The sequence below is a fragment of the Acomys russatus genome, chromosome 13, assembly GCF_903995435.1.
Source record: "Acomys russatus chromosome 13, mAcoRus1.1, whole genome shotgun sequence".
NCBI lineage: Eukaryota > Metazoa > Chordata > Mammalia > Rodentia > Muridae > Acomys > Acomys russatus.
This window is the reverse complement of record NC_067149.1, coordinates 43,618,177-43,634,689: the sequence shown is the minus strand read 5'-3', so window position 1 is coordinate 43,634,689 and position 16,513 is coordinate 43,618,177. Positions and strand designations below refer to the sequence as shown.

At 43.1% G+C, this 16,513-nt stretch overlaps 1 protein-coding gene across 2 annotated transcripts in view; it reads right to left on the bottom strand.

Moving 5' to 3' along the window:
• The window catches only part of Washc2c (WASH complex subunit 2C), a 51,023-nt gene extending 34,779 nt beyond the window's left edge, over positions 1 to 16,244 (bottom strand). For both annotated transcript variants that reach the window (XM_051155148.1, XM_051155147.1), the window contains exons 1-9: positions 16,096 to 16,244; positions 15,343 to 15,507; positions 8,658 to 8,720; positions 6,806 to 6,979; positions 5,726 to 5,819; positions 4,673 to 4,734; positions 3,201 to 3,248; positions 2,441 to 2,548; positions 911 to 992 (exon numbers count right to left, since the gene is read on the bottom strand). In XM_051155148.1, coding sequence (XP_051011105.1) covers positions 911 to 992; positions 2,441 to 2,548; positions 3,201 to 3,248; positions 4,673 to 4,734; positions 5,726 to 5,819; positions 6,806 to 6,979; positions 8,658 to 8,720; positions 15,343 to 15,507; positions 16,096 to 16,218 — 919 coding nt within the window. In that variant the 5' untranslated portion in view covers positions 16,219 to 16,244. The remainder of the gene's footprint in view (positions 1 to 910; positions 993 to 2,440; positions 2,549 to 3,200; positions 3,249 to 4,672; positions 4,735 to 5,725; positions 5,820 to 6,805; positions 6,980 to 8,657; positions 8,721 to 15,342; positions 15,508 to 16,095) is intronic.
• Between the last annotated feature and the right edge of the window lie 269 nt (positions 16,245 to 16,513).

The window sequence follows — 16,513 nt, the reverse complement described above, 5'->3', positions numbered from 1 at the left end:
GATTCGCCCCCTCATGACACAGGCGAAGAACAGGAGACTCAAGATCATGCCTCAGCCCCATTAGTGCACTTACTCTGGGCGTGTCCTTCTAAGACAGAAGGCTGCCAGGCCACATGCTTACCAGGATAGTACACTTTTATTAGTCAAAATTTAAGAGTAAATGTTAAAGCATAGTATCACATGATATTGCTGTCCACAGTTGTCTGGGGTTCCCATATTCCATGCACATAAGATGTTACACATACACATGTACTAGGGGAGGGAAGGAATCACAGTATCTAAATATCAAACAGAATCTAAGCGCCATTGACATGGCTTACAGCAGCACTTCTCAACCTGTGGGTCTCATCCCCTCGGGAGGGGTCAAATGACTCTTGCACAGGAGTCACCTAAGACCACTACAAACACAGATATTTAAATTACAATTCATAAAAATAACAAAATTACAGTTATGAAGTAGCAACAAAAATAATTTTATGGTTGGGGTCACCACACCATGAGGAACCGAATACAGGGTAGCAGTACTGGCTTAAAGGGTCAAAGTGCTTAGCACCAAGCCTAACAACCAGACTCACATGGCGGAAGGAGGGAGGAGAAACTAACCCTGCACACACATCACGACATCCACAGCCTCCACCCCAGCTAAATGAACAGAACGTAAAACAACAATAAAGGAGTCTATGAAAATACAACAAAAGATGAAGAACTCAAAGGAGAAGGCAAGAAGACCAGAAATTCAAGACCACTCTTGTCTATATCACATACTTGAGGCTAGCATGGAATATATGAGACCGTGTCTCAAAAAAACAAAAGAAAATGATAAAAAAAAGACACATACACAGAGAGAGAGAGAGAACACGTGTGCAGTAGCATGCCACCACCACCCCAACCAACCTGCCTTCAAACTCACCCGTCTGTTCCTCCTTCCGCTGGCTTGAGATATCTCCTTTGATCCGAGCTGCCAGTTCATCAGCAAAAGATGTAGGCCTTTTCTATAGGCAAGAAAACAAAAAACAAAAACAAACCAACAAAAAAGAATCACTATACTCTAACAAATTAGTACAGTTTCCTTCTGGGCACCTAACAAAATTAAATCAACAGTCACAAAGAAATCAAACTACAAATAAAACAGAGCTTCTTTTTTTTTTAAGATTTATTTTACTTTCATTTATGTGTATGTTTGAATACCATGCAAAAACAGGACTTTATTAATACATTTAAAGACACTGAGCCAGCAGGAAGCAGTGGCACACGCCTTTAATCCCAGCATTTAGGGAGGCAGAGGCAGGTGGATCTCTTTGATTTCAAGGACAGCCTGGTCTACAAAAAGAGTCCAGGACAGCCAGGGCTACACAGAGAAACCCAAGTTAAACACACGGAGCCTATAGAGGTCAGGTAAGTAACAGAATTCACAAAATATCCCCTTAAAAGAAGATACCTACTTCTCTATTTTTTTTAAATACTTAAAAAATCTCAATAAGAGAACTAACATGAATGTATAGAGGGAGACAGAGAGTATTTGATTTCAAAATTCTGGAGCTGAATATATTCCCAATGAGCTCACTTATAAAATCCTTAGCATTAGAGGAAAGTGGCACTCATAAGGCAACAGAGGACACAGGGACATTTGCTGCTATTTATATACCAATCAAGCAGCAAGAGAAATGGAGTTTATTGCCCTGCAGAGGACCTGAAGGTAGTTCCCAAAATCCATGTCAGATGGCTCGCAGCATCCTGTAACTCCTGTTCCAAGAAATCTGACACTCTCTTCTGGTCCCCCCAGGAACCCACATATATGTGTGCAAATATAGGCAAACAGATAGACCAAACACATTTACAAAATAAGAGAAATCTTTAAACGTGAAAAAAAATCAAATTACAAATATAGGGGCTACAGAGATGGCTGCCTCAGTACAATGCTTGCTATGTAAGTGTGAGACCCAGAGTCCAGACCCCTAGCACTTGCAATAAGAAGCTGGAAGGGGCTGTGTGCATCTGTAATCTCAGTGCTGTGGGACAAAGACAGGAGGATCCCTGGGGCTTGTTGCCAGCTAGTTGAGCCGAACTGGTAAGCCTTAGGTTCAGTGAGAGACCCTGACTCAAAAATTAAGGGGAAGAGTGATTGAGGAAGTCATCTACTGTCTACTGCAAGCTACACAGACAACTACAAATACGATGTAAGGTGGGTCAACTACACATATGAAACAGCGATGCTGAGGAGCAATGTGAAACATTACTTACCCTCCCCCTTTCCGTTTTTCAAGACAGGGTTTCTCTGTGTAGCCTTGGCTGTCCTGGACTCCCTTTATAGATCAGGCTGGCCTCAAAACTACAGCAACCCACCTGCCTCTGCCTCCGGCGTGCTGGGATTAAAGGCATGTGCCACCACACCCAGCGAAACACCACTTCTAAGACCTCACTGAGTGATAACTATACTTACAGACTTAGCATTCTCCTCCATGTCCTCAATATCATCCCCCTCCTTCTCAGAGTCAGCAAATAGGTCACCATCATCATCCTCATCTTCATCACTCATCTGTGTGGGATGCTGAGAATGCAAAACCAAGTTATGAGATGCCAAGTCACCAAACTGAAAAGGATCTCTCCCTTTCAAATATATTCACTGGAAATACACACATATTCCACATGATTTATTTAATAAAAAAAGGATTTACTTTTTAGTAAGAATATGTGCAAAAGTATCAAAACAAGATATTAGAATATCCAAACTGTAGAGGAATGTAAATTAGTTTTTACAAAAATAGGAAGTGATGGTTAAAAGGAGTTATTAAAAAGGAGCAAAATTTGGAAAAAGTAATATCCAAAGGAGGTGACTAACCTAAATACATGACATACTTAGAAGAAAATGAGCTGTGAGCATGAAAATCTCAAGACAGCATTCAAAAGTCATTTTAGGAGACTTGGGGTACAAATACAGTATAACGTTTGCCATGCAAGTCTTAAGAGCCTAGGTTTAAGCCCTAGTACCAGCTAGGTACAGTGCCTCCCAGCAGGGAGGCAGAGGCAGGCAGATTTCTATGAGTTCGAGGCCAGCCTGGTCTACAAAACGAATCCAGGACAGCCAGGGCTACACAGAGAAACCCTGTCTGAAAAACCAAAAACCAAAAAGCCAAAAGAAAAGTAACTTTACTATATACATTATACTTTAAAATAAATTCAATTCAATACATGAGCTTTACCTGGTTTTGGTCATTATCACTACGACTGGCAAAATCTTCATCTGATTCCTGAGGGTGAAAAAGTTTTGCTGTTACCACAGAAAGATCTCACTGGTCTCTGAGGTAAGTGACTATGTCAGGCAGAGGAAATGCTCACACACTCAGTCACCTTAAGCAGGAGACAGGAAGAATGTGTTTCATTTAAATAGCTCTAATGATTCACTCATATCATTTGTATTTTCCAATTCTAATCTTCAGAGTTAAAGAACCAACATCATTTAATTAAATGACAGAAGGTTGCTCTGTGTTCTTTTACAGCATGGACTACAATCTCTGTGCTATCTCTAATAGGATAACTACTTCATCAAGCTCAAGATCTGAACATCAGTTTGCTACCAACAGTTTGGTAAAGAGCTACACTGAAGGCTGCAAACAAATGACTCGGCAGACAATTATCTGTAGGAGGTAAGAAGCAAGTTATCTCTGCTGCTAGGACTTGTGCTTGCAAGGCTGGAGGAAGGAAAGGAGGAGAGGGGTGGGGGGAGAGCAACTAAGAAATGAAAATCAGGCACACAAAATGGTCTCCTTTTAGAATCTCATCCTTATTATCTGAAGGAACAACTCAGGCTCCAGACTCTGCACCAAGGTTGTACTCTGGACTTTCAGATACTGGCAAGCGAACATGAAGCAGATGCTTTGATTAGAAGGCTTTAAAGATGCATTCAGGAGCTGAAGAAGTGGCTCAGTGGTTAAGAGAGCACGCTGCTCTTGCAGGGGACCAGAGTTTGGTTACCAGACATGAGGAAGCGAACAACTGCCTGTAGCTTCAGTTCCAGGAGATCTGATGGCCTCTTCTGGCCTCCACAGGCATCCACACATACATGTGTATACACACACACACACACACACACACACACACACACACACACACACACGTAATAATAATAATAATCCAGGCACAGTGGTGCTCGCCTGTAATCCCAACACTCAGGGAAGCAGAGGCAGGCAGATCTCTCTAAGTTCGAGGCCAGCCTAGTCTACAAAGCAAGTCCAGGACAGCCAAGGTTACACAGAGAAACCCTGTCTTGAAAAACAAAACAAAACAAAAACAATAATAACAACAACAATAATAATATCTTTTTAAAAAGTTGCTCATTGTAACTATTTGTTTTTCCTAGGATTATTTGAGACAGACACACTCCAAGACTGAGTCTCAGGTGGAGGCTGTACCACAGTGCCTCTCCTCAGAATAGAATGAGAAGTGAAAGGAGCTGGCAGAGCAGACAGGAAGGCAGGTAGGTAAGGGTAAAAGGGGTCAAAGAAGTCTCCCTTACTTTTCTCTGCACAAATTACAAAAAAGAATTTCAACCCTAAGAAAAAAACTTAAGTTTTATGAAATCAGCTCACTAATTCTAAAACATGCTACACGCCTCACCTGCTACATACATCCTAACCTTCCTGCTCACCATGGCCTGGCCACCCCATGTTCTTACCTCCTCTTCTTTCTCTTCTTCACTGTCCACAATGCTCCCACGGTCACTGCCTACAGAGCCTTCTGTCAGGAAGAAGTGTAAAAGTCAGCACCAATTTCACCAATAAAAATGTCTGGAGCTCCTTCTTCAAGTAGCCAACCACCACAGCATTCAAAGAGACTTCAATGAAACTATTGCCATGTAGCAGAATGAAAGCATCTTTGTTATTAATATAATCCCAAATTACCCCCCCATGAACTAAAATTCATAAATTGGCCTTACTTTATAAGGATGTCAAGGTTACAAAAGAATGAAGAAACTGTATCAGACTAAAAGTTGGCTAGTGATGACAGGTAAAGGCTACTGCCACCAGTCCTGATGCTCCAAGTTTAGTCTCTGGAATTCACATGGTGGAACAGAGAACTGACTCCCATGGGCTGTCATCTCATCTCCCCATGCCCACGCACATAAACATACAATAAATAAACGAACGTAAAATAATTTAAATGAAATTAAAATAAGAGTTGACTAGAGCAATTTAACAACTAAATGCTTTAAGTCTTAGACCAGAGAAGGTAACAGAGGTCATAAAGGACATTAATGGGCCAACAGACAAAATCTGAAAATCCGAAGATTAGGAAACAGTGAAATTTCTTGAAATTGACCGTTTTACAGTGTAGCTATATAAGAGAATGTCCTTGTTCCTAAACAGTGAATGTTAGGGTTATGGAGGTTCAGAAAAATTATGATATATAAACAAAGAATAAAAGTATGAGCTAAAAAGGAAGCACGGTGGTGCATGCCCAAAATCCCAGCACTCTGGGAGGCTGAGGCAACTGTGAGTTTGAGGCCAGCCTGGTCTACAAAGCATGTCTAGGACAGCCAAAGCTACAAAAAGAAAAACCTGTCTCGGAAAAAAAAAAAGTACAAGGTAAATTATTAACTGGCAAACCTGAATGAGGGTCTATGGGCACTCTCCACTGCTCTTGCAATATTATTAGAAAGTTTTAATTATTTTAGCACAGAAAGTTAAAATCTGCTAAACATGACAAAAACAATGATGAGAAATAATACCTTCACTGGACAGCTCTCCAAGCCCTACATCTTCCTGCTCCATGAAGAGCTTTGACCCAATGAGGTAGGGTAGAGGACGGTCAATGTAGAGATCCTTCAAGGAGGGAAAGGGCACAGCCATTAAACATACGGGTTGAAAATGAAGCCAAGTGGCATATAGACCCCTGCTGCATATTACCACCTCAAACAAGCTAAAGTGATAAATAAAACTAGAAAACATGGCAAGAGTTAAAGTAAACATCACTGATTTTTAGAACATCAAATACAAGCAAGCACAGAGTGGTAAGGCACACCTTTAACCCCAGTACTTGGGAGGCAAAGGTAGGTTGAGCTCTGTGAGTTTAAGGCCAACCTGGTCTACAGAGTGAGTTCCAGCAAGTCTTCCTTAGCAAAGGCCACAGAATGTCTTCTCCTGGGGAACTTCCCTATTCATCTAACCTTAACCCAAATCTCCTTTTTGCCCTAAAGACTAGGAACAAGAGGGAAAGAGGCTGGAAGGGCACAAAACTTCAGTTAGGCCAACCATGAGCTGAACAAGGATAACACCAACATCAACCAACATGCCAAATAAAACTTCAGTCTTAGGGTAAAAACGAGCTGTAAGACAGTTGGGTGGGTAAAGGCCTGCAGACTGGAGCTCTATCCCCAGAGCCTGTGAGAAGGTAAAAGGAGAACCACAGTTATCATCTCTCAGCCATGTGCCCCGGGACACACATGCCCCATACAAACACATCAATGATAAATTGCAAGTATTCAAAAAATCAAATTTAAAAAACAAAGCAAATCCAGTTAAAAGTTTCACCCTTCCCTTTAACTTCTCTGAGTGCTGAGGTGGCTGCTCATGTAAATGGCTCCTTGCCCACAGACTATACTGAAAACCTCACAGGAGAAGAAGCTGTGCCCTGAAACTCTCACCTACCTTGTACACTGAAATGCTCAGTATGTCAAGTAAGGCTCTCTGAAGGGGTCAATCTGGGAGTGCTAACAACACACTCATGAACTAAAGATCAGGCCCATGCTTTACACAGCCTGTGCCCAGCAAAGCAGTCAGGACCGTGCCACTGTAACTGCATGCCTTACCTTCGGTTCCAGGATCAGTTCCACCCGCTCGTTGGCATCATCTTCTTCAGAGTCCGAGTTCCCTGCTTTTATGTCGAGCTGCTCAAACGCACTATCCAGGACCTGCAGCCCATAGCTCACAGCCTCCTGGACTTTAGGAATCAGATCTGTTTCTTTCTGTTCCCGAGTCTTCTCCTGTAAACAAAATGCCCCGCAATGTGCACCTCCAATGGCCAACTCTAAAGTCATGCCCTCCCCAAAAGACTTGAACACACTTTGGAGGAAATGTACACGCTTTCGTCTCAGTCTTGTCACTTTCTGGGCATGCATCAAACCACCTAAACAGAATTTCAATTCTCTCATCTAGAAAATCAGATGAATATTCAAATTAGAAACCAAAGCTGAGTTGGTGAAAACATATTTGTGAACGAGTGTGTTCAATGACTCTTACCTATCTTTACGTGTAAAGGATGGGACTGGGTCTGACATCTAGTCCTATCATTCAGAAAACATTTCACCAGATACTAACCACGTCTAAAGGTAAGGCTCGCTTATATAAACACACCAGTGCACTTGGTTGAGTAGCAAATGCATGAGTATTATTAATAAAATTCACTTTCTTAAAAATGCTGGACCAGGGAGAGCTATGGCTGGTTTTTAATATCCTAATCAACAGCTTTGCTTGTTACAGATAATTTCTCCTGGTAGAATATCAACCTTTCCAATTCCACAATAAATATACTCACATCTGCTGTGCTCTCCTGAATGTGTGGAGACAGGAGAGCTCGTCAGAGCACACAGAAGTAAGGCCCAGGATCTCTTTCTTAGGTGTGGCCTCCAATGTGAGACAAGCAAGGGCGTGAACACAGAGGGTACATGGCAAGCCACAGAAAGATAGAACTGCTGCTCCCTGATCCCTTGGCCTACTTCACATCAACTTTCTTCCTTTCTTTCTCTTTTCTGGCTTCGACTATCCTCCATAAACTCAGTCCACAGGAATGGAGATGAAGCTCAGTTATAGTACACTTGCCCAACATGCATGAGGCCTACGTTCAATACCTACAACTAAACACTAAACAAAGCAACAACCTTAGCGCATGGCTTTCTCTTGTTGGCATGGCCTACCCACTGCCTTTTACTCTGCCCTTCTTTCCTCATCTGGGTAAAATCTCATCCTTGAAGATTTTCCCAACTTGTTTAACAGCAAGTGTCTCCTTGTATGAACTTCCAAAGCACTCACCAACCATGTAACGCAGTTCAGATCAACAACCAATGGCCTCAACGGACAATGTGAGTGTCCCGATCATCAGTTCCCTGCAGTCCTGTGACAGCCAGCAGCTGCAGTCCACTCCATCCTAACGCTTCCTGTAGTACCCATGGGGCCCTCAAATGTGCACGCACTAAACCTATAGTCACCTTACTATCTAGTTTTGATCTGACAGAACCAAGAATAGTAACAGTGACAAGAAGACAGGAAAGCTGGGCCTCCAGAGACCTCTCCTCTGTGGCGCCCATTTCCCAAAGCGCTATCTGTGGCTCATTTCTGTATGAACTCTGAGGAAGAGTGGAAGAGGGGAGAAAGAGGTAAAGGAGGAAGGCAAGGAAGAAAGGGAAAGAAAGAGGAGGAAGTAGGAAGAGGAAGACAAGATGAAGCTTCCTCTGTGGCCTGTCCCCTGGATAATTTACTGTATGCTTACACCAAACTCAGCAATTCCATCTACAAGTTAAAAAGCTAAATTTCAGGAGGGGAAAATGAAAGAGTTCTCCTGGCCCAGTGCCAAGGGCCATATCTCCCATGTTCCCAGTCTTCATCCCCCTCTTTATCACTTCTCCAAGCTAGAAATTCAAAGAAAGAATGACTGAATACAAGTACCTGTTCCGCTTTCTCTGCCTCAGCCTTGAGTCCCCGCTCCTCCACTTCTTCATCGTACACACGCTAAGTATGGAAGCAACACCACGTTAAGGAACCACCGGAACGGAATCACACGTAAAAGGTCAATACAAAACAGAATTTAAAATGATAGAAATGGCTTTTCAGGAGACAACTGGGACCACAACCAACAAATAACAAAACAGTAGTTAATTTACCTAGTTTTAAATTGTAGAAAGAGACATGAATGACTAAAACACACAAGGAACTATTTGGTTGATCAAAGAGTTCTGAAAACACTACGATCCCCGGTGGTAGATATTCTCACTTAACCAAAAACACAGTTTTAACAGGGCTAATAACACAGGCCTTCACCCAAGGCCATTGCCGATGTCAACTGGTAGAGCTTACCAAAGCTGACAAACATCAAGTGGAGCAAGAGAAATGACTTTATTTTGTTGCTTAAAGTGGCCGAATTTTTCATATACTTATCTCATAGGAATCAAAGAAAAGAGGGGAAAATCCACCAACAACTTGCCAGAAGATGGGGCCAAGGAAAAACCTTTTTTACAAGATATATGTCATTCCTGAAACTCGCTGTAATTTTTAAAAAATAACTAGAGTACATGTTTGTTATTAAAAGGCAATATAAGTGGGTATGGTGGCTAATCTTGGTTGTCAACTTGACTACATCAGACATCAAAAACACCCAAGCTGCTGGGCACTCTTGTAAGGAAGCAGGAAGACCCACCCAGAATCTGGACCACACTTCCTGGGGGCAGCCCTGATAAAAGGGCATGCAAAAGGAAACTCTGCTTTTTACCCACTTGTCCTCACTATTGCTGGCAGGTTCATCTATCTTGTTGCTCAGGTATTCCTTTGCTGATATTAGAGGCAACTTCTTCAGTGTTCCAGTGGAGGCTGAAGACCACAGCTCTCCAGCAACCCTCCAGGCCTCCAGCACCAGTGGGGACTTCTGGGACATCCAAGATCCTGGACTAACAACTACTCACTCTCAAGCCTTTCAAGCCTGGCAACCATTGTTGGACCATCTGGACCACAACCTGTAAGCCAATCTAATAAACCCTCTCTTAATATACATGTTCACCCAATCAGTTCCGTTCCTTTTTTGAGCCCTGACTTATGTAGGACAATGAAAATGTTCTGTATGAGACAATAGGGTTATAAAAGTTTATGAGTACACTAAAACACACCGAGCCACACTTTTAACAAGAAAGAACCTAAGTCGTTTTTAAAAATGATTAGTCAGTACAGGCTCAATACTCCTTATCTGTTTTTATGTTTCAGATTTTTAGCTTACAGGAGAGTTTATGAGCATCCCTAATTAAATATCCAAAATCTGAAGCTGAGGCACATGAAGTTCTAGATTTTATTTCTTTGCATTTCATTTGATTTCATTTTGATTTAAGAATAACCAATCTGTGCCCATGAGCGCTAGATGAGAAGACCCTGTTGCCAAGAACAGTCCACATGTTGGTTGTGAAGAGATAGGGCAATCTGGCTGGAACCGCCTCTCTGCTGGGTAACTTCCATAGACAACCACTTACAAGTAGCCACTCACAAAGCCAGTGAGCAATGTCTTCCCCAGAGGCAGACATGGTGTAAAACAGTACCAACCTGAGTGGCATGCTGAGCTGGTGACAGCCAGCTGCTTTCTAATGGGATCCCTGCCCCATGGGAGGGAATTCATGGCATGTTCTCTAAACCAAGTCAAGAGCCAACGCTTGGGAGGTCAGAGACCACTAAGTTTGGGCCTACTACCACTACTACTACGTTTTTTTCTAAAATGACACATTGCCAAAATATCTTCTGAATGTTTATACCCACAGGTTAGGGATATTCTCAATCTTCATCAGAATTGTCAAATTCATTGAGGAAGGAAAAAGAAAACAAGGATAAAATAATGACCATCATTTCTGTATAAAAGAAAGTTATGAAGGTGGGCATGGTGGCGCACATCTGTAATCTCAGCACTGGGGGAGGCATAGGCAGATGGATCTCTGTGAGTTCGAGGCCAGCCTGGTCTACAAAGCAAGCCCAGGATGGCCAAGGCTACACAGAGAAACCCTGTCTAAAAAAGAAAGAAAGAAAGATTCTGAGTAGTTGGTGGGGATTTTAAGAAAAGACAGCTACTATAGTTATTTCAAGTCTATGGCAAAGCAAGACCTGCAACCCAAAAAGACTGATTTTCTGGCTAATGCCTAAAACCGTCAATGCCCAGCATCCCCCATCACTATGATCTACCCCTCAGTGTCAGCATCCTGAGTATAAGTCCAATGTGACATCAAAAACTCCAACCAGTTTAGGAAAACCTAGAGCCCAGGAGATCTTTGAGTGACAGCAGATAAGCAGTGACAGCGTCCCTCGCCCTTCCTCAGCTAACCTCATAGCCTTGTCTCATGACTGTTCAGATAGGTATTTAATAGGACTGTTTAATATCTCTGGTATTTGCCCTCATAGAAACTTTTCCTCATTTGGGGAAGTGGGGTACATGGCATGGGGGAACAAGTGAAAAGGACAGTTTGTTGTTTTTTTTTTTTTTTAAAGATTACACACAGCTGTTTTGTTTTGTTTTTCATTTACATGTTTTCTCATTCAATTATTTAAATATCCAGGGTCTCTGTGTATCCAGATTGTGCTAAGACCTGTGGATAGGTTTAGCTAGATCCTAAAGCTTATTCAGTAACTTTAAAATTAGGATTGCTAACATGTAATGTGTACTTACACAAAAATGTCAGAACACAGTACCACATACGATGAAAACTTTTTTTTTTTTTTAATGAAGACTACTGGGACTGGAGAGATGGCTGCTCCTCTCAAGGACCAATGTTCAATTCCTAGCACCCACATACATGGCAGCTCACAATTGTCTATAACTCCAGTTCCAGGAGATCCATCCAACCAGGCATGCATGTAGTACACAGATCTGTGCATGCAGGCAAAATACTCATACACATAAAATAAAATAAACAAATCTTTTTAAAAATTAAGACTGCTAACACATGACATGGGGACTGAGTAAGGAAGCCTATGCCTTTAATCCCTGCACTCAGGGAGGCAAAGGCAAGCAGATCTCCATGTGTTCAAGACCAGTCAGGTCTATATATCAAATTCTAGACCAACTAGGCTAAATGGTGAGACCCTCTCTCAAAAAAGTGAACAAAAAGTCACAGAATGCTTCATGAATTCTAACAAGGAGTACTGTAGCACAGAGTGTCCGTGTGAACCTAGCAGACACACAGGTATAATTCAAAGGGGATACAAAGAAGCTAAATAAAAGCCCGGTAGCAAAAGACACCCAAAAGCTAGGAGACAACTTTATCAAAGCAAAGGACAACAGCTTTTAAAAACCAGCAGGCTAGAGGAGGGGGCTATGATTCACACGGTGTTATAGGCTGATAAGGTTCTCAGCTTTAGCCCCAAATTGTTGATTCTCTGACAATTTAGTAATGACATCTATTTCTTTTTTTAAAGGGGGGGGGTGGCTAGAGGCGGAGTCAAAACGAAAAAATGATTAAAACGAAGTTTTATTTTTATATTTTTGTTTGTTTTTCAAGACAGAGTTTTCCTGTATAACAGCTCTGGCTATCCTGGACTCACTTTGTAGACCAGGCTGGCCTTGAAGTCACAGAGACCCATCTGCCTCCTGAGTACTGGGATTAAAAGGGTCTGTCACCACACCTGGCTTTTAAAACGAAGGTTTTATAATTAACAGAGTGATCCTGAGAAATCAACTTAAGTTTCTTTTTAAATTTTCTTTCCACAAAGCCAAACATTCTATAACAATTGGCTTTTAAAAAACATTCCTTATGATCTTTTATTTTATGTATACTGGTAGGTGTTTTGCTTATATATGTATCAGTGCACTATGTGCCAGAAGAAGACATTGGACTCCCTAGATGTGGGGATGGCTGTGAGCCGCCATGTGGGTGCGGGGAAGAGCAGGTCCTCTGGGAGAGCAGCCAGTGCTATTTTAACGTCTGAGCCATCTCTTCAGCCCCTTCCTTATGATCTTTTAACAACCTAAAGTCACTCACTAGGACTTCTGATTAAACTGTCTCCAAAAAAACCGGCAAGGAGTGGCACCTTAAGAACACTGAAGCACAGGCCAATATTAATCAGCTGTTCTCCCAGGATCCCCTTGAGCCCTTACTAATATTTCTATAGAACTTCTATTTCCCTCAAAGCCCTGACTGTTCTATTGCCCTAGAAAGTCCCGTTTGCGTCACTAATCCTAAAGCGTAGTTTGCAATTACAGGGCTGCCTCTGGGACTAACAAAACCCAAATGACCTTAAATAATCTCTCAGATCAATTTCCGCAAACCTACATAGCAGCAGCAGCATCTCAGCCTGAACTGCACTTCGTGAGAGCCAGGGTCAGAGTCTAAAGAGAATACATAGGAGAACAGACAAATCCATCAGGCATTTTTGTGGCGTTGGTTTTTTTTCCCCAGTTTTCTTAAGCACTAGCTACTCTATCAACGTCATCCGCCGACTCTTCACAATTAGGAAGAAGCTGTACCATGTGGCATTATAGACACCCTTGGAAGCAGTTACATCTGGCACGGCACCAACACACTCAGGAAGATTCCTGATGGCAGGCTGCCAGGGGAGAGGAGTAAGGACTTACCATTAATGGGACAGAGAAATGGATGGAAACACAGAATCCACAGAGGGAGACATAATAACACTTAACAAAAGTTAAGTTAAGCTATGGAAAAGTCAAAGGAGACTTTGTCAGAAAAAGGTAGAAGAGGAGAGATCAACTAATTAAAATCTGTGACCCCAAAAAAATAAAGTTTCAGGTGCCTCCTCCTCTTGAAAAACAGTGTAATCTGATACCAATCTGGTCCAGGTACGTGAAGTACAAAAGAAAACTTCCCAGATTTGCTCCTGGCCTGACACGTAACTGCAACACTAACTGCCAGAAGAGCTGAGCATCTGCCGTAGCCAGGAAGGTGCCAACAGGAACACCCAATGCCACGCGATGGCCGCAGTCGTCAACCACGGCAAGTACAGTCACCTGACCGACCCTTCCACCAAGGAAATAAGTGCACATTCAGGTCGACCAGGCAGATTCTGTGCACACAGGAGAATGTCTTCAGGGTGGGCATGCCAATCCAAAACTCTGAAATCCGAAACTTTCTGAGCACTGAAATGAAGCTCAAAAAAGTTTTGGACACGGGGTTGTTTTAAGTTTAGGGAGGCTGAACCTGTAAGGTCTGTGTAGACTCCACATCTTAAAAATCTGAAATCCGAACAACTTCTAGTCCCAAGTATCCAAGACAGAGATACATTTATCTGTACCAGGTTTACTTGGATACATGTTAGGTTTCAAACTTAACACTTTCCCTCTGCTATTAAAGAAAGTAACTAGTGGGGAAGTTGGCTCACTCAGCCGGCTAGTCTGGCATATGCAGGGTGAAAAGGTGCCCTCGCCAAACCCCATGTCTCAAACAAGATGGGTATGAGGTGCATCACTTCAGTTAGAGCTACTAAATTATGGAAATGTGCTGCAGCAACAGGCCACATGGCACTCTGTGGCACATGGGCCTTATGATCTTAACCATTTTTTAAAATTATATTTAGTACTTTTCATCTAACAGTTTCCGGATACTGCTTACTTTAGCAATTTAGAAAAGAATTCTCTTCCGGCTGCTGGGTGTAGGACTGTACGTACTTGAGAGGCAGAGGTGAGAATTTCTCCCCAAATTCAAGGCCAGCTTGGTCTACTTAGCAAGTTCTAGGCCAGTCAGAACTAATGATGAGCTGAACAAATGAACAGACAATCTCCCCTCCCCCAGGCACAAAAACTGCCTTATAAATTAATTCAGAAAGACAGTCTTCGATCAGATAAACTGAGCTTCCTCCCTCTTCTCCTTCCCTTTGCTCGACTGGCTCCACACACACCTGCTTCTAGGATAACCTACCTACGTGTTCCTAGCAGCTCGAAAAAACTCACCATGAAAACAAAATTCACACACACTTTAGTTAAAGCTCAGCAGTATTTTTACTGCTGATTCTGTGTCATAGATACATCCATACAGTTAAGAAAACTGTAGTTGCCCAGGCAGTGGTGGAGCACACCTTTAATCCCAGTACTTGGGAGGCAGAGGAAGGCAGATCTCTGTAGGTGTGAGGCCAGGTTGGTCTACAGATGGAGTTCCAGGACAACGAGGGATACATAGGAAAAACCCTATCTTGAAAAACGGGGGTGTGAGGGGTGAACTATAGTTGACAAAATGCAAAGTAGACATCGAATCCACCCCCATAATTGATCAAAACATAATGGACCCTATATAAAGTCTGCAGTAACTGAAGGCAAAAGTGGTGCTCAGAGGGGTCAGGCCAGGCAGAGGGTCTTATCGAATGGGCACAGTGGCTTTTTGAGAGGCACACAATTCAGCTCAAGTGTACATTGCCGTCAAAACTAAAAACATTAAAACTGGAACGAAGCAAACCTTACTGTTAAGATTTTTCTTTTAAAGGCCTTTAAAATCCACGGACTTTACTAGTACAAAACATTGACTCTAGAGAAAGGCACTTCAGTTACCAAGAACCAGTCTATCCACCAAAACTTAGACAGGAACCCAATTATCTTTTCAAATTACAATAGCTCTTACTCCCCAAAAGGGATGATTTACAAGTCAAATGTCAGAAAACTCACATTTTCAATGAACTGGGTATTGGACAGCATAAGGAAGTCGTTGAAGACATTATGCAGACGACAGTGTGTTGCTTTGGTCTCCTGAATTAATCCATCTACCTGTTTCTTGATTTCATGGGTCCTGGAGATAGTCTGCTGTGAGAATTCCTGGAGAAACTGTAGTAGCTATTTTGAAAAGAAACAAACATACATATCAACACTACGTGTGGGTCAAAAGAAACAAAGAAAGGAAAAAGAACCCCTTCCCTTTCGTCCAGGTGTTATGTAAACGGGGTGATACTTTTGATCTGGGGTCAAGTAACGCTGAAAAGCATTAAGAAAGCTCATCAGATAAGAGCATCCAACCCACAAAGTCGTTATCACATTTCTAGAGGGATTTAAAGACCTGCTCAGTTGTCACTCTCCAGAGCCCACACAGTGTAACCTAACAGCCCAAATCCTACTTAGATGGAACTGTGAAACTAAAAGTTCTGAGCTCTCAGTTTCCCGAAATGTGTCCTACTCAAAAATATGTGCTGCCCCATTTGGCCCAAGTTCCAATGCTAAAACACGGCAGAAATGGTTCTGCACAGCAGGATGGCGAGGAGGGCAAGGGTGGAAAGCCGCGTCTGCGCGGCAGAGTGCTGGGCAGAAGCTCACAGGGCCGCCCCTCCCGGGTGTCTGGGATGGCGCCTTTGATGCTGGAGGACGCCCATCCCCGAGAAGGGGCAACCGCAGCTCTGTCTCTCCCTAGGTCCCCCGCCCGCTGCTCACGCCGGCGTCGGCCGCCAGCGACCAATTCTGGCTGCTGCGGCGGATCTCCTCCACCGACCAGGGCCGCTCCCACACGGGCTCGGACGCCGGAGGCCGCTCCGAGTCGGGGCTCGTGCAGTTCATCTGCAGTGAAGAAGAGAAGAAGCGCTGAGTCTAAGACAGAAGCTCCAGACCCGCCCTCCCGGACCACCGTCCTCACCACGAATAGACCGCCACCCAGCAAGCTCCAAAGTCACTACCGTAGCCCCAACTACACCGCCCACTCAGCGCTGTGGGGGGTCACATGGTCCGCGTCACGTGATGACGTCCTCACGTGACCTGACGCGCACTATCTGACAGGGAGCTGTGAAGTTACAGCTCCTGGGTAGTTGAGCTATGCGTTTGGCAAGAGAGAAGATGCTTAAGCAGCCAACTGCAG